The 18,970-nt window shown below is 35.6% G+C and overlaps 1 protein-coding gene across 1 annotated transcript in view; it reads left to right on the top strand.

The window, feature by feature from the left end:
- The window catches only part of USP34 (ubiquitin specific peptidase 34), a 142,378-nt gene that overhangs the window by 24,491 nt on the left and 98,917 nt on the right, over positions 1 to 18,970 (top strand). The window contains exons 4-7 of the mRNA XM_082481199.1: positions 4,744 to 4,794; positions 4,961 to 5,110; positions 10,414 to 10,481; positions 18,005 to 18,197. Coding sequence (XP_082337325.1) covers positions 4,744 to 4,794; positions 4,961 to 5,110; positions 10,414 to 10,481; positions 18,005 to 18,197 — 462 coding nt within the window. The remainder of the gene's footprint in view (positions 1 to 4,743; positions 4,795 to 4,960; positions 5,111 to 10,413; positions 10,482 to 18,004; positions 18,198 to 18,970) is intronic.

Here is an 18,970-nt window from a genome sequence, read left to right as displayed (position 1 = left end):
GGTAGTCTAATAACAAATAGCAGTTAACAGTTCTTTTACAATATTTTTATGCAAAGAGGTATATACTTAGCTATATGAAGAAAACTTCTATCCAACAAACATTTGAGAAAGTCCAAGTGGAGAATTAAAACTACAATTAACCCAGTTCCTTTTTTAATTTTTTTTTTTTTATGTAGAGAATTTGGGGAGTTCTGTTGGAGCTCTGAGTGGTTACGTTTGTTTTCTAAACTTAAGTCCAAAATGAGAAGATACCAAGTCTGGTATAATTTTTGATTCTGTATGCTAGAGTGACCACAAGATACAATCAATTTTTGTTGAATGAACCCTACCATATCTGACAATAAATCTAGTTAAAATGTGCAACGTAGTGGGTTTTTTGGGTGGGATGGAGTTTGGTTTCTTGTCTTATTCCAAAATATATGGGTGTAAGTTAACAGAGGTTGTTTCACAATAATATGTGTATAGAAAAATGAGGCAAAATTAGGATTTGTGGATTTCAGGTTTCCCATCATACATTTTGGCCTGCCTTTAAAACTTTCAACACACATAAATAAATCTGTAGTTCAGCCTCTGCAAGTAGGAACTGTAGAGGGTAGATCTATCTTGTCAGTTAAAAAAAAATAATCAATGACTACTCAAGTCATTTATCTTCTGTACTCTTATCTTTTGTACTCCTGTGGGATGCTTACTGAAACTGGCTTCATAGGAATATGCAATGAACAATTCTGGAACAGCTTTTCTATGTATAAGCACACTTGCTTCTTTTAAATGACAATTTTATGTATTTTTTTTCTTCCCTTTCAATTTCACTTCCAAACGACGAAAGATGATCTCAGAGTGCCTGGTGGGATTTCTTTTTCACTTGATGTACAGCCATAAAGTGATTTGAACACAGATATGCTGTAGGTTGCTGTACTGTGACTGGCTATCACTCCAGACATACTAGTATATATCATACATCATTTGAATGATTGAATACATTCATTAGCTGTCCTAAAAATATAACTTAAAGGGAAGCTGAGAATGAAAAACACTTTCCTGAAGTACAGACAAGTGAGGGAAAAGTTTTTCACTTTTCTGCTAGACTTTTTGTGTTTCCCGGTATGGATTACAGAGGCATGCTAGCCTGCCATATTTGTTGTTTACCTTTTTCCTTTTCTGGGGAAAATTTTTTTGTTTGCATTTAAGAGGTCCCAACATCATTTTCTCTCAAACTGAGATCTTCTATATTTAGGAAGCACTAGGCTTCTGTTATTCAAAAGTAGTACTGTTAGCTATTTTAATGTCAAAATTTTCTGCTACCATGAGTAACTAATTTACTGAGGGTTGGTGTTTAATTTTGGATTTCAGTCTCAAGCACATCTTACTTGAATTGAGACAAGTTGTTAGTCCTTGTAATGGGAGCATTTTTTGTTTTAGATGAGGCTTGGACTCAGTCCTCATGGGATCACAAAATGAAAAGCCCTGTTTTAAGTATATCATCTATACTAGTAAGATAAACAGATTCCTAAACAGGCCAAATCTGCCAAAAATTTGTTGAGAGAAGATTGTGTGGCTCTCCCTCTCAGCGTTTCTTTTGCCCTGGAAAAAGGAGAATTTTCTGATGCAAAACAGACTCCAATCTCCGCTCTCACTGTCTTCTGAAATTCCTTGTTTCATATTCTTGAGATTAATTTGCACAATTTCATTGAGTCATCATGTCCAGTAAGGTTTCACTTTGCATAGAAATGAGCAGTTATGCTGTCATTTAAAAATTTTCAATGTAAGGCTTTCACATGGTATTAGTACCTTCTAGTAACAATTAGCAGTCAATATGACTGTTAGCCATTGCTCTGCATACACCTCCAAGATCTTTATTCTTAATGACAGCAGACAGAAGACAAGTCTTGAACTGTGATCCTCTTATCAGGTGCTTGCCAAAGCCATTTTACACTTGACCATCTAGTGCAGAAGAAAATCATTCCTGTGAAAGTAGGAGTTTTTCCCTAGTTTAGGAGTTCATGTGGTTGCGTAAAAATGAACAGCAAAGCAAGATTTGTTGGTAGTCAAAAGGATGTCTGCCTGTATGTATTCCTATAGATCTTGTCCTTAAATGATATGGGCTAAGAATTATTTTTGTTCCTTACAACGTTTCTAAAGTGAAAGCGTGAAGACCGTGGAAGCCTGATTTGTAGCCAGAAGGGCTGTGTACGCTTGACAGCAGAAGCTACCTTGAACAAGTGGCCTTGCAGAGGGCAGAAATGTCACAGAACTAGGCTATATATGAGGACAGTGAAACCACATCATGTGGAAGTAAATCAAGCATATTGACAAGTATATAGTCTTGACTTGCGTAGAATGGATATGAGTCTGTATAGACAGAACGTTTGTCTCAACTTTTCTGAAATGGATGAGAAGCCTAGTGAAAAATGTCTTTCTACTAAGTTTGAACTTCCAAAACAGCGCAATTTGTTGCAGTCAGTTAGAGGTCAGCCCACTTCAGGAAATAAATACTGGAAAAAAAAAAAATCGGTAAAGAGAACATCTGGAAACACACCATTTGCTTCTGTTGAAATCTACCAGTATTTTTGGTGCCCAGTGAGAGAGGCCTTTGTGTCTCGTTTTCATCCTAAACAAAATTAGTTCAAAATATTTTTATAAATATGGTTGGTTGTTTTTTTTGAGAAACGTTCATACTTTGGAATTAGTTTTTTTGGGGTTTTTTTGGATGTATGGAATATCTTTAAAGAGGTCTTGCATACAGGGTAGTTTAAGACTGTATGCCCTATTCTTCTTTTCATACTTACTCTGTGCAGCAAGTGGAATACCTAGAAGGGACACCTCAGAGGGGAAGAAAAAATATTTAGAAAACAGATGCTCTTAAAATCCTGTAGAGAAAGAAGCAGTGATGTAAAGTGTCATCCTGAACTTTGCACCATCTCAGAATGAACAATTAAGCAGTTCTTGACAGAGAATGAAACGAAAGAGTAAAAAAATCAGTTGTTTAGGTGTCTGTAGCTGTAGTCCCTGATTCTCTGGAATCTTGTTATATATGCTTTTTCTTTTCAAGTAAACATTTTCTTGGAAAATAACCCTAATTAAGTGCCCTCCACCAAGATTGTCTCCATGTCAGACCTCAGCTAGTAAATTTTATCTGAAGTGATGGTGTTTTTTAACCATATGAGATTCCCATGAGGAAGTCTCTTATTTCCTTCTAAACTTGATCTTAAGCAATTCTCAGTCTCTGTTCTGTTTCTCATCTGCAAGAACAGAAGTCATATTTCCAGACTCAGTCTCTCAACCACAACACCTTTAGTCAGCTTTGTAGGACTCGCGGAACAGACCTCCATGAGTTTTTGATTTCTGTATTCGAAGAACTGTAGTTCACTCAACAAGTCCCTGTTCTATTCAAGAAAACTAATGAAATTTCTTACACTATTTCTGCAGTTTTCATGAGCAGAGCGCTGAACACCTTTTCTTGCTACTTGAAAACATACCACCTACTGGCTTCAAAGCTGTTTTAAAAATAACTGTTAAGAGTATCACGAGTTCAGGCATGACTTAGAGTTCAGCAGAAGAAAAAAGAAAATAAATGCTTAGATATAATATGAGCATATTGAATAATTCAAAATGTTTGTATCACGCTTAATCCATCCAAAATTGCTTGCCTCCAGCATCCTCGGGTATAGTTTTAAGAAGCTTACTCCTACACAGCTATTTGAAATATATTCAGGAAACTTAATTTAAAAACTTAACTTTATGTTAAACTTACATTTGATTTGTGAATATGAGAACTGGGTGTTTGGCATGGAGGGATGGGAAGGAGAAGAATGTGTGCTGTAACTACCTCCAAGTACCCATGGCAATGTTGCTGTTTTACAATCAGGTTTTATGTTATCCTCAGTGCCCTTTTGCCCCTAGCCATATGCAAGATACCCACAATATGTGTAACAACCCCAATAAGCAAAATTCCTGCTTTATACTGCCCAACAAGTGGGTGTTGTGAACATTAAAAAGAAAAGCTATTTTTCAAAACCCTTTTCAGTTTAGTACTTCTAGAAAATAGCTAACAAATAGCAGCAGATACCTAACAAATTGATAGGCTGATACAATTCCTTCCCCCTTTTTAGTTAGCTTAATCCTGTAGAGAGTGTTAGACGCTTATTTTATATGATATTTTTTTTTATATTTAAAAGAATATAGTAGTTGAAGTTAAGAATTTTAATATTCTGATGGGAATGAATAATATGACAGTTTAATCCCTCAAGTTATTAAATGTAGGACTGTAGGACATTTTAGATTTCATCTAAATTCAGGTGTTTGGATACGTGCCTCATCTTTATGCAAAAATTGCGTTCAAAAGCACCTAGTTTGGTTTGTTCTGTAATTCTCAGGCTAGTGTGCAGCCTGTGTGCCAGACTATCCCCTTTGCAGTATTCCTGTTGAAAAAAATTGGTGATGTGAAGGGAGGTGGGATTGAACAGTGATCTGTTAATCCAGCCATTGAGAGCCACTGCTAAGATGTTATCCGAAGCATATATTTGTGTACTTATAAATACATCTTAACAAAGGTGAAATGAACCGGAAAAGTATGTTTTGCAACGTAAAAGTGGAGCAAAGCTTGAGCTTCTGTCGTCTTCTAAATTAAGGGTTTGTTTTTTTCTGTTTGTTGACTATAATGTCTGTTAATGGTCAGTTGTTTTTTGTTCTATAATTGTATTTTTATTGCCTCAGTTAATTGTATTTTTTTTTCTTTTTAAACAGGATATTTCTGCTCAAGAAAGCAATATATTAGGGGCATTCTGTGATATGAATGTAAGTTGTCCATTTTTAAATAGGTGCACATTTCCTAGAAACTTAAAGTAGTCATGTTCTCTTCTGTATAGATTTGTGCTATACTGATGAAGCTTCTGAATTTCGTGTGTGTCTGAATGGATCTAGAATTGATTGTTCAAATTCTTTTTTTTATATATATTTCTAGGATGTAGAAGTACCATTGCACTTGCTTCGTTATGTTTGTCTGTTTTGTGGAAAAAATGGCCTTTCCCTCATGAAGGATTGTTTTGAATACGGAACCCCTGAGACACTGCCATTTCTCATAGCACATGCGTTTATCACAGTGGTATCTAATGTAAGTATTGTCTTTAAATTATTTAGTGTTAAACACAAAAAGTGAAAGGTCGGAAGTCTGGAAGAACTGTGTAGGACTGGGAAGGGAGAAAAACATTATAAGATTTTCCTTGTTAGGAATGTAGGGTTTGCTGGTCCACTGAGCATTTCGTCATCCAAAGCCTATACATCTCCTGTAAGCACACAAGTAGTTTTGCAAGTTTGTACCTAGATATCAAGATTGTAACAGCCACAGAAAAGACTTAAAAGAACGTTGTCGGGGTGATTTCTGTCCCTGAAATGGTGTCATGGGAACGTTTTTAAGTTTCTTCAGGCTGTATTAACTTTCTACCTATTTCCTATGAGGCACAAAGGAAAAGCCTGTGGATTCTTCTCAATATCCTGTGATTTTTATGTCATTATATGCATTTGCAGCATAGAGGTAACTATCTTTTATTTTCACCTAGTTTTAGAATACATATCCATCATCGTTTCTCCATTTTGAAATACTAGTAATTTTTGACTATCAGAATTACAAATTGATTTTGGTGGAGGTTCGGAGATTGGTGATAGAAATCAAAAACTGTCTCTGAAGGAGAATGTATGAAGACTTAGTGTAATGTGAGAATGTGAAGTTGTGATCCATCTTGTGAATGTTACATAGGGACAAAAAGGAAAATGAGTTTGTTATGCCTTATATGAAGTGAGTTTAGCATAATTTTGACACTGCAATTTTGAATACTTAAAATCAGATCCTTCTTTCCACACATCTTCCCTCCTTCCTTGTTGCTGTTACTGACCAGCCAGGATGATGTTCTATCTAAATAAGTATTGGAATATGTTTGCATAGAAGGAACCAGTGGCTGAAATAAAGCTGGCGTTGGTGATCTGTATTACTCCCTCCTGATCCTTTTGGTGTAATGATTCTTAGCTGGTAGGTCAGAGAACAACTGAGTAAGGCCATGATGTGCTCTGTTCTTGTAAGCGTGCACAGGAGGACTGCTGCAGGCTTCTGTTTGTTAAACTGTGGAGATGTATTCTCTTCTGGCCCTTTCTGTATGATCTGATGAGCTTTCAGGTGATAATCTGAGTTCTTCTTCATCTCTACCTGTTGTCAGTACAGCCTGCAGCCTTCATCAAACCGTCTGCTGAAAATTTATGGTCTTGTAGGTTATTCTGGTGTAAAGGTAAATTTTGGTCATGGAACCAAACATTCTTGCATGTCTGATTTTTGTTGGGCTTTTTTTGAGGGTGGTCAAAACTGTTCTGAACAATGAGTGGCAGCTCCCTATCACACCAGCACTTTTTTCAACAAGCATTCTGACTGCAAATCCCATTTCCTAGATATCCCATACTGGTGCATGTTTATAAATGCCATCTGCCTTTCTTCTTTGTCCTTTTTTGAAGTCTTTATTTTTCTCCACATAATTTTCTTTATTCTTAGTGATGTGCCCTAGCCCAAAATAACTTCTCAGCAAAGTTGCTCCTTTCAGATAATTACTTAGCAACTTTGCATTTATCTTTTGTTCTAGTAGGTAATAGATTTAGCTGTCTCTTGTGGCTATTTTAGGTGAATGCTATGGTTAAACCTGCCAGATAAAATGAAATTCAACCCAAAGCATAACCAGTAGAAGTACTGTTTCTTCACCCTCTTCCAGCATTGTATTTTTTACTGTTCAACTAGAATCTTTCTTTTGAACTCTGTCTGGCCTTGCTGGCAAATCTGTGTGAATTAGAGGAAAACTGTTTTAGAAAAAAATTTATCTCCAGATTTAATCTGTCAGTTCACTACAGAAAGTATAAGAAAATTTTTTATGTGTGTAGTGCTTTATTCATCTACTTCCTGCATTTTGGTGTCACTCAGAGTACTTATCAACAGTGCTTCTGACTGTCAAATGCAGTACGTTTATTAGTTCCAAACAAGGCAGCTAATCTTTTTGACAAAACACGTTTTACCTTGCTGATATTAAAAAAATAAATAAATAAATTCTCTACCTCTACAATAGTGCATCAGCTTCTAATTTTGATGTAATGTTTCTCTTTCTCTGTTTCTTTTTATATCATCTCACTATATAATGCATATAACTTAGGTAAATATAAATAATTTAATAAATGTTTCTGATTGTCTGTGAAATGATGTACCAAACTCCAATAAAACAAAAATAATCATTCACAAAACTGTATTTTTTGTGAACAAAATATTGATCTCAGTAAGGACTTTGCTAATTTGACTTGGTTTTACCGCAACGCATTTGAGTTTATGGGATTTATGGATAGTGTGAGATGTATGAATGACCCTGTCAATAATAGGTCAGTGAATAGCTCTTCAGTGTCAACTGTTAACTGGTTCACAACATGTAAAGCCAGAACCATAGTGCATAGTAACTCTTAAATACATTTTCACAGTTGTACCAACTCCTGAGAATGGTAGTTAAGTAGCCAATATTGTAGACTCCTATAAATACCCATGCTGGAATGTCTTTTAAAGTCTGTGAGAAGAATTGTTTGGCTACTACCATAAGTGTTTCAAAAATATTTTCAGAAAGATTGTAGTGTGGATGAGCCAATCGATTTCTCATTAAAAAGTTAAGCTTAGTAGTAGGGTCCAGGAAGTAGAATAGGTGAAGTTGGAAATAGTAAAAAGAAGTAAAAAAAAAAAAAAAATCATCTGCAAACAACCAGTAACAGTCAACTTCTAGTAGACAAGGCTGCATAATGGTGTGGAAAGCATTTGCTGTGTTTCTTTCACAAAGGAAGGTGAATATCTCATTAAGTGCACTGTACAGGTGCATATAAGAGAAGAATATTACCACAAATTAGTAAAGTCTGGGGAACTGAACTACTTGTTTGTGATTACTGGTGTCTCCTTTATATAGAGGACAGTGAAATTATTGAAAAGATGTTTTCTTGAATTTTTTCATCCAGCAAATCTCGATTGAGTAATTGTCTTTGTTAGACAAGCTTATGTTTGTAATAATAAAGCCAGCAAATGTAATATAATGCAATTTACTTCACACAGGGAGTTGGTTAGTTGGTACTCTAATTTTTTATCCAGCTCATGACTCTGCAATGTGCTTTCTTAGCAACCTGTGTTGTGGTAGGACTCACTGTTCCTTCTTAGGATATTTCTTTGCTGTCTTTTTTAGTTAGATACTTGGTTGCTCCTTTCTTCCCACATTTCATGTTCCGTGGTAACTGCTCAGTTTAACTACCTGATGTCATGGTGGTCGTCTTAAAAACTAGTAGACGCAGAGAAGTCCATGACCTACAGCTTGTTCTGCGGAGAGTTTAAACCTCACTGAAAAAACCTGTCATTATATATCATTTCAGTTTTGTGGATGTTGTGGAGGAATAACCACCTTCTCGGTGGAGATGAATTAATTGAAATAATGCTGATGGTTTCCAAAATGTTGGTTTAATTTTATTGTATGAAACTTCAAAATTCAAGTCAGAAGTAAAACCTGTCGAGATGTACTGCCTTTTAGAAATTAGTAACCTCTGATAAAGAGCAAATAATAAATAAACCAAAACCCTCTGCAGCTTGAGAATAGAACAGATGCAGTAAATAAAGCAAAAAAAAAAGTATGATGAAAGTTGTGGATTTTAAATGTAATTTTATACATGTTATTTTTATGTAATTTTATATGTTATTTTATTTAAATCATTTAGTATATTTATAATTGAGTTCATGATGAAAATTACATTTTCATTTCTAACGTGAAATTATCCATTAATTCAATCCTGAGGATGAAGGTTGTATGTAATGCAAGTATACAGATGCATGAAATGGCTTTAGAAGTTTGAATTAATACAGAGTGAAAATTACTATGAACGATGAAAGCTATCAAACCAAAATTTCCTACTTCAGTATCACAAAGATGTTTGCTTTTGTATTTGATACTTGCATATGAAAAAGAGCACATCATTGTGTTAAAAATCTAATTGTGTAAATACAATAGTATCTTTGTCATCCTTGCAGTTCCTTGCAAAATGTTATCTAATTCCTGTTCCTAGAACAAGCATCTTCTAGTTACACTTTCTATCTTTGGGATGTTAGCATTTTTTTTCTTCTTGAGACTGCCAATAGGATCAGAAGCCTACTCCGAATGTGGTTTTTTTTGCAATGTGAAGATTTGGCTGGTTTGTCTTGCAAAGTAGGTTGGTATTGTTACTGTGTAGTATTAGTTGCATTGTAAAAAGTAAGTCTGAAAATATTTTTTTTCAGAACTGACTCCTAAAGTTACTTGGCTAACTCCAGAAATGTTTAAAATAATTGCTGGAGATACAGTTTTACTACACCCTAGTATTTTTCTCTCCTGACAAGAAGGAGAATTTAAATTTTCTGCATACAGAATTTTCCAAAACCTTGGTGAGAATTTAGTCCTTAGCTGGAATTTACTGCATCAGTTGCAAAGATTAAACATTCTTTTAAGAACAAACACAGAGATGTAAATTGACATGATAGCTTTGAGTGACTGACTGTGTTAGCGATTCACAAGATTTGTATGTGCACATGATTAAAATTATGTGAGTAGTAGTAGCAGCTGCTAATGTTTCATCTGTGCTAGATCCCTTACCTGGCACGTAGTTGTCCTTCTGTAACAGGTTTAACAGGCTCAGCATTCCTTTTTGAAATGCAGATGGAACTTCTAACTTTGCCTGTGTAAGTAGTTTGGTTGGTCCTCTTTTCCTCACAGCGGTGTTAAATAGCTGTTTCAGGGTTTTTTTCCTCTGCATACATTTTCTTCCTGCGTACAGTTTTGCAAAGGTGGAAAGGAAGAATGGTAAATATGGGAATGCAAATATGGTAGTAAAAAACCCTGTGCTTAAACTGGTCATAAAACGTAATTTTATTTTATAGGATATATAACCCTTAAGAAGCAAAACATCAACACAAGTTAAATAATTTTACTTGATTTAGGAGAGATTTGTAAGGAACAGAAAGAATGTAATCATTTTCTTGTATAAAAGAAAAAGAAATCCCACAAGGCTGAGTAGCAGTTTTTCCTACTGAAGAAACTACAGAAAATTCAGAAATGAGACATCTGGGCAGTATGATACTATTTATACAAAGTTTACATTTTCCAATTGACTAGAATCAAAGATGTAACTCCTGTTTATAAGTCACAGAAACATGCCTCAGATAACAGCTTTGAAAATTAGAAAATTAAGAAGTTGAAAGAACTGAAGTTGAATGAAAAACAACAAAGCCTTTTTTTTAAAGTGGGGTTGCATGTGCAAATGTACCAGCAATAGTTAATTTTTTACCATTCTCATTAAATGTCATTAATGAAATTTTTATCTATTTATGTTTTTGCATTATAGATCAGAATATGGCTACACATCCCTGCTGTCATGCAGCACATTATCCCCTTTAGGACTTATGTTATCAGGTAAATTTTTAATTTAAGAATTTTTCTTGTGGGACTTTTTGACAGCACCTATTTATAATTTCAGCTGATACACCTAATTGTTCAAGTTGTTGCTCTGGCTGTATCATTTCAACAAGGAGAGTGAAGGTAACGTTTAGAGTTAGTTTGGGCAGCTCCTTACATCTATCTGATTTCAGTATCAATCAAATCAATCTTGTTAATAGCATTTTTACTGTGACATCCAGCCCTATTCTGACATGTTGTGTCGGGTTCAATTGTAATGCAGTTTCACTTACTGCATCAAACTTTACATAAAATTTGCAATGAGACTATGTAAGTAGAAGAGCAATATGTAGTCATTGAGATTTCATATACAGAGTTTCACTGAGTTTTAACACTGCTTCACATTTTGATGTTCTATATTTCCAGCTGGCAGGAACTGAAGTGTGATCAAAAGTCTACTCGCACTTCTATGTATCTAAATATATCTAGTCCCAAAGATTTTCTTTACATCAAGCTGGCTATCATGAAAACCACTTTAAAGTTAAAGTACTTATAAAGATATTTAATTATACAAGCAATCTAATTGGCTTTCTCAGGACAATAGAAAAAATCCAGTGAGCTGCTGATGAAATTATCTTGTGTATGTGTATCTGCCCAGAGGTGGAGGGCTGTGGTCACGGGTAATTCTCCTTCCAGTGGCCCAACATTAAACTTTTCTGGTGGAGACAATCTAAAAGGCCACTGCTCTTGCATGGACCCACAACTTCTCCAGGGCTTTGGATTTCTTATAATTGTAATATTAGAAATGTGCTTATACTGGTCGTAGTTTACTTCACTGATAGCAATAATTGTGCCTTTACAGATTATATTGTCTTAATTATAGGAGTATAAAATCACAGTCTTAGCAAAAAGAATTACATTGGCAACAAAAAAGTGCACAGAACAATGAGGCTCGGAACTATGTTTTGTATTTAAAAATGCGCTGGTTTTACTTGTAAAGAATTTTGACTGTAAAAATTCAAGTATTGGCTTGGCTATCGATCTTTCTTCCTGTAACCTCGTCTCTACAAAAATGATATCAGCAGAGAGAAGAGATCTTTTATTAAAACGTACTACTCTGGAGTTACAGTTCAGCCGTGTGCACTCCTTTAATGCTGATGTGTTATCTTTGAAATCTTACAAAGGTAATTATTAGCAGTCTAGGAAGGACAGGCAGAGGATCTTCAAGTTCTTGTTTCCGTTACATATCCCATTAATGGTTGTTAGTGAACCTGGGGATTTGGTTCATGAGCCTTACCTATCTTCTTGCAACGTATGGAAGTTAAAAAGAACGTTGAAGGATCAACAATTAGAGATAGGCTGATGAGAAGGAACTTGAGCTAGACAGAATAACACAGCCTGCAGTCTTTGCTGTTAATCCTCACTTGCTTGTCATCCTAAAATTCTTCAAGCATTTCCTATTTTATAACTGTAGGTGTAATAAGGGTCACTGGAATGAATAGAAGATTTTTTTTGTGTGTTCTCCTCATCTCTTCCCCTTTGCTTTACCCATAGAATATTTGCATCTGATTTAAAATGTGATTTGTCAGCAGCTTCTTGCCATAAATAATGCCCTTGATGTCTGTTCTTAGCATTTACAATACGTTCATGTCAATCGGGTTGGCAATATTGATACAGGATACACCTGTGGAAGACGCCGGCAGTTTAGAGAAGGAAGGGGATGTTCTCCCAGTGTCCGTTTTTGACAACTGAATCCTGATGGGAGATCTGGGATTTCTTAACATTATGAAATGCAAACTTTGTTTGTGAAGGTGCACTTAGGAGTGGGACGGACATGAAGCTTGGAGGCCGTGTAACAAAAATCATCTCTAGTGCTATACCATTGTATGGGACAGAAGTTAACACAGATGCTTTCGGTAAAAGATGACTTTCTTGATATATGTAGCTCACCCCACGTGGTTGTCAAGCTTACAGATCTTGTCTGAGCAGCTTGGGTCTCTAGGTCTCCATCTGCTTCTTACTTTAGTTAAAAAAAAAAAAAAAAAGGCAAACGTAATCCTGGGCACAGCAGCACAGCACCTTTGAAAGACATCCTGCAAGAGCTTCTGCTGCTATGCGAAGTAAGAAAGAGGGCTTGGAGAAGGTTTTAGTCTAGAATGAGATCTTGAGGCTCTGACTGTTAGTCTAAATTTCTGCTCATGTAGATTCCTTGCAAGAACTACATTTTGGAGTGCTGATCAGCATAAGCAGAAAGAGACATCACCTGACTGGCATCTTAGCAGCGTCTTTTATCAGATGAGGTTAACCTTTATGTTTCTGTTCTGTGGTTATTTCTACTAGGAATGGGATGAAATGAATAGCTAAGTGTGTATTTGTGTAGAGGAGGCCACTGCTAGAATTTGCAAAGTTCATGGACACAATCCTGTTATTGCTGCTGCTACTAAAATAAGACTAATAAATGTTATTTTCTGCCTGGGGAATGGAGCACTAGCAATCCTATCTTGCCTTTGAAGGGCCTGTGTTTCTAAGCAGTTCAGGAAAGAAATAAAGGATACACTTTTAATAAGGAAGCAAAGTGATTTTGATCTCCTGAGAAGGAAGCTTTTATTGATCCTAATACCTTAGAATTCTGCATTTCAAATTGCAAAATTCTCATGAAAAAAAGAAGAGACTTATTGACAAAGTGACTCAAGAAAATAAGTCATAACTTACTGTAATTATAACTGAGGGCAAGTTGTTGATGGTGTCTCTTTAGAAAAGTCATTGGTTCCAGCTGACTTCCACCTCAAGATCAGAGATGCTGTACATGGTTCCTGATACTGAATGCCTTAAGAAAGCTATAGCTATAAACAGTGGTGTTTTGAGGACAATGTTTTTTCAGTGGCAAGATCGTTGATTGAAAGTGTCATGGATAGTTCTGTCCTTTAGAAAGGAGGCAACTAGCAATGAAGTCCAGTTTTATGAGAAGAGGTAAAGTTGTATGTCTGATATTTTAAGTGCCTCTATAAACCACAAAAAAGTGCTAGATAGTATGAAGGAAAAGACCTAAAATTCTTCTTTCTTTGACATTACAGTTGGTATCACTTACTTAATGTTCCTCTGGTAAAATCTGAGAGCCGTGTGTAGCATTAGCTTTGACCACTATCATATTTAGTTCTAACCCTTCTTCCTCCCTTCCCTTTTTCCTCTCTCCCACTTCAAGACAGATCTTGAGAGATTTCTTTGCAAAGGATTCGTGTCTCTGCCCCAGTTAGGGAGAAACAGAACATTCTGTGCTCAGGCACATAGAAAAGATACTGCAAGTGGCAGTTGCTCCTGTGTTAGCCGTGTAGTCTCGGCATAGGGCACAACCATAGCGCTGGTATACGCAGAGGAACTGGAAGCTCCAAACAGAATTGTTGATCTATGATGCTTCCGGTGGAATACAATGAGAGAGAATGGAGCTAAAAGAATTCACATTACTCTTCTGCTTAAAAATATTTTTCTTAAGAATTTGGGTTTTATGGGAGTGCCTGAGACCACTCCTTGCGATTAAATGTCATGAAAAACTCCTGTAATAAGCCTTGAAGTTTTCAATTGCCAAAAATACTTCATTCCTCCAAAAATCTGAAAATTTATGCTGTAGGTACAAAGGATAGGCAAGTCAGGAGACAATAGCCAGGCAGTTAAGTGAATTCTTCGTACCACTGAAGGGCCCTGACTCATTCTGCTTGATATCCCTTTTGCAGCCGTGGTCCAAAGGAGTCGTATTATGGGGAAAAAAGATTATTTCACAGCTGAGTAGCTGAAGTCCTGAAGCATAAGATGTGATTGTAAGCGTTACATTAATATGGAACTGCATGTTTAAAACTGAACTCTCTCTATCCCCAAATACAGTAAATTTAAATAGTTTGAGTAGACTTTTTTTTTTTAATTAATGTATATGTGTTGCTTAAATTTAGATAATATATATTTACTAATTATTTTAAGTATGCCAGGCTGGTAGGACAGGTCCTATACATTCATAGGCTATCCTTATGTATAAAAAGAGGTATGTTTCTTTCCAAAAGTCTCATTTAGGCAAAAATGTCGGATTTACTCAGTCACACAGATCCTGAGGTATTGTTCATGTATTTCTCTAAGACTTAATGCTAATCAGAATCAAAATGACAAAAATTTAGGAATTAAAAAAAAAATGAAGGACAGAATGGAAGTCATTATTAAGCCATTGTGTGAATTAATCACATTCACATTTATATACTATGTACTGTTCTGATCGTTTCATCTCATCTGATAGGAGGAGAGACATGGTCTAGGATTTTTTTTGACAGGGAGGTGGCTGTTATACGAGTGATATGAAGACGATAAATAGGGAATGATAATTTGCAGTTTTTCAAAAACAAGAAATGGAAAGCGTGTAATACAATTGTCAGGTTGCAGACTTAAGAGAAGTGAAGGAGATAGGTTTTCACATGAACATAATTGTGAAACTAACTAGCATTGGTTAATGAGAAAGCCAAATGTATAAATAGAAAGAGATAAATGAATTCATCCATTTTTTTATATACAGGATAAATCTTTCATCTGCTTTTAGAGTGGCTATTTTGGGCTAAATAGACCTTTTGCCTTGCTCCGGTATCACTGTTCTTATGTACAGAAGTGCAGCAATTTTACAGTTAGTGTAAGGAAAGATGTGTGTTAATTTCCAGTGCTAGCTAAAGATTTAGGGTTTGTTAATAACAACTTTCTACTGGTAAAAGCGTAAACTGGTCCCAGTTTACTGATACAGATGGGCTTAGACCGCTGTATTTTTCCACAATAAAAATAAGGCTTGGCCTACTCTGCAAGTTTCTATAGTTTTAATTCTGGCAGTAAAGATACGATCATATTTGATTTGTCACCAGTGTAGTCGTACCAGTAAATTTTCTAGTGCAGATGCAGTTATACTCATAAAGACAAGTATGCTATCTTCTACATTTATACTGTGCCTGGTTAGAATAACCAGTTGTGTTAAAAAAACTAGGATGCAGGTTAACAAGTAAAAAGTGCTCTTTTCTCTGTGGCTTTCTTTAGGGCCTTGGCAAAACAGATTATACTGTTGAAGTACTTCTGTAGCTGTGAAAATGCACCTACACAATAGTTTCAATATTATAAAGTGGGATTTGTTTAAAACACTGTCTCTTAATGATACTATAATACAGAAAACATGACACAAATCTGATTCAGGTTTGGGCTAAATACAGTAAACATGCTGAAAGAACCTTAAAAATTTTATCGTAGTGTGAATTTTATGAATAAAAACAGGTTTATACTGACACTGTTGTATTAAAATGAAAAAATGTTTTGTTATATAAACTTGAGTGGCTTCACCAAACTGTCTAGTGTGAGGAGGATTTCAGGTGAAAGTCCTGTTACAGGAATCTAGTGAAGCCACAAAAGCACTCTTCTTTCTGTATATGTAGATCTGTGTCCATTCTCACCTGTCTGTTGCATACAAGCACTCTGTATCTGTCCTATGTAGGATGGGAAAATTCATATAGTTTATTTTAACATCTTTGAGATCTTTAGATATCCGTCACAGAACAGTTGAGTATGGCTTGGTGGGCATTATGAACGTTGAAGAGCTTTGGGAACTAGAGCTGAAAACGGGGAGGCAAAACTGGTCTGAGGTGGCTGATAGTTATATTGAGATGATTATATCTTAATGTGGACTGATGCATTTTTTTTTTTTTTTTTCATCAAGTGTAACCCCTCTCACCCATCTGTAAGTTAAAGATAGGTCACTTGGTCTGTCTGTTTTACTGCTGATCTTTTTCAAATGAGTATTCTCTTCTCGTTGCTACTTTTCTTTTGTTTAGAAATCATAGCACAGAAGCATTACTTTCTTGCCATAATCTGATTGCCAGTGCTCCACGTGAGAAGACAAGTTTCACAACTACTAACAGTGAAGGATCTGATTGCCTCTGCCCTTAACGGTCCTTCTTTTGTCCTGCCATTACTTATCTGTGACTTCTATCATAGATCTGCAGTCTCTATGACTATTTGCACTGAAGTCTCTTTTCTATGTTTGACAATGTTAAGTATCAGTTAAGTGTGTTTATTTTAAGGCCTCTACACAAGAGCTGTTAAAAAGGGGCTCAATCTAAATAAGAATCAGGGCCTGTATTTTTGCTTTTTAAAAAAAAAACAACTGATGTTTATATGAAGCAAATGCAAAGGAATGGTGCATAAATCTAGTTAAGTGTAGTTTAGTATCTCTTGTGTTTTTTAAAAGAGCCAATCCATGCATGTATTTGGCCAGTCTCCAAGGATAGATCCAGGCTTACGCTCTCAAACAAAAGGATATTTTTTTTTTTTAATGCATTTCTATGTAGTTAAATCTAGTTTGGATGTAGTTGAAACTTCAAAATGCTGAAGTACAGCAGAAGAAAATAATTACGCTAACCTTGTATGTACATACCTTTCACTGTGCAATCTTGAGTTGCTTCCAAATAAGCTCAGGAAAGCTTATTTCTAAACATTTTTCTTATGCATTCAGTTTAAAAGAAATTCTTAACTGTCAGTGTTTTGTATGTGAACTTTACAGGCGTTTCAGTATAGATTTTCTTGGTATGTCTTGAACTTGTAGTTGCTTAGGTAAGACTGAGGTTGTGCTAGCTTCTGTAAGTTAGTTCTTAAAAATGTTTATTTCTTCTACCTCCCATTTGCAAAGAATATCTGTACTGCGGCTCATTGGGCATGATTACATGACCCTTATCTAAGATGTCTGCAGTAGGAGGAACCTAGTGATTTAAAATTCTTTAGCCTTTTTGGTTTCTCTGTAACATTCCTAGGATCCTTGGCGATGCTTCACATGCGTCCTTAAAGATCATAATTATCGTCAATAAAAGAAACAACTTGGGCATGTGTTCCTGTACGAACCTGTTGGAAAAGCACAGGGAGTACTGATGTACAAGCACAGATAGCATATGGTTATGGCAGAAAAATTGTGCATGTGCCACATATACTCTAATTGTATCCAAACGTGATTGCACAATTATATTTCTTTTTCGTTCTGTGACTGAGGCCACAAACAGGGATATATCCATCTTCAGAGGATTCTCACCGTCAGAGCACGCTGTTTGTGGTCCACTGACACTGTTTCCAGAAATTCAGTTTTAAAGTATATTAAGATGTTAAGTGGATCGTGACACTTCAGTTTTAAATAAATAAACATGTTGCAGCTATCTGGACAGGGCATCTTCCCATGAAACAGATTTGAGGTTTATACTTCCAACCTACATTTCTGAAGAACTTCATGGGTTTCCTGTCATTTTGTGGAATGAAAGACATCTGAAAATGTTTAAAATAAGGAATTAATTTACTTTTTAAAATATACTGCGTAATTCTGTTTTCCCTTGGTGTTTTTTTAATTGTTGCCAACTTTTGATAGTGGTGTTTTAAGGCTTAGTACTTGTACAGCTATTGGAAATATATATTTGCTATAATCAAGGTGGTGTTCCAGGAATGTTCTAGTTTGACTCACACCCTTGTTTTTGTCTTCTATTTGTAATTTATTCTAGGTATTTATGTAAACTGTCAGACCAGGAGTTGCGACAGAGTGCAGCCCGGAACATGGCAGATTTAATGTGGAGCACAGTTAAAGAACCATTGGATACCGCCTTGTGTTTTGATAAAGAAAGTCTTGATCTTGCGTTTAAATACTTTATGTCTCCAACTCTAACAATGAGATTGGCTGGGCTGAGTCAAATAACAGTAAGAACTTTTTAAAAATATAAATAATATTTAGAAAAAATGTTTCTTTTTGTGTTTTATGAGTTACGGACTTGTTTGGGAGGCTTTTTTAATGTGTGAAAACAGCAGAATCCTCTTATATGCAGTCTTAGGAAATGATAGTCATGATTGTGAATATAGGGTTCACTGAGAGCTAAGTCCAAGTGATGGCTGTGTTCTGCAGCTTATGGAACTGTAACACATTTCCTGAAAAATTTACCATGCTAAACGAAACTCTTATAACCATGTTTTGTGGCAGCTATGTTGAAATTAACAGGCCCTTGACAGGGCTATGTTTGTTGTTTACAAAGGCTTTCAATCTATTTTCATTTTTACCTTTACAGTGTCTTGACTCTACTGTAACTAGCTGCTTCTTTGTGTTGTACGTACCTCTTTTTCCTGTTTGTTTAGTATAGTCTGTTTCTCAAAAGAGAACATTTCTGCATTAATTAGCAGAAGACTGAAGAGGTAAATATATATATCATCAAATAGAAATATGTTAAAACGAAAAAAATCCACCCTTTTCTTTCCCACAGAAATGCTCAAGATATGTTGTGCATCCTTTGTCTGTCATTGCTTCCTGCGTATATATTATAGCCTTAGAGACAGTTGTACAGAAGGTCAAACGTGAACTTTTTTTTTCATCCGAGCCTTTTCAATTTTGTATTTCTTCTGACATCCCTGTATTTAAGATTTAGAGCTCATATTGTCATGTTTGCCTTAATGCACAAAGTGATGAAGGATTGTAATCACAA

Source organism: Vanellus vanellus (genome assembly GCF_965231255.1).
Source record: "Vanellus vanellus genome assembly, chromosome: 3".
In the NCBI taxonomy this organism is placed as follows: Eukaryota; Metazoa; Chordata; class Aves; order Charadriiformes; family Charadriidae; genus Vanellus; species Vanellus vanellus.
This window is presented reverse-complemented; position numbering and strand designations above follow the sequence as displayed.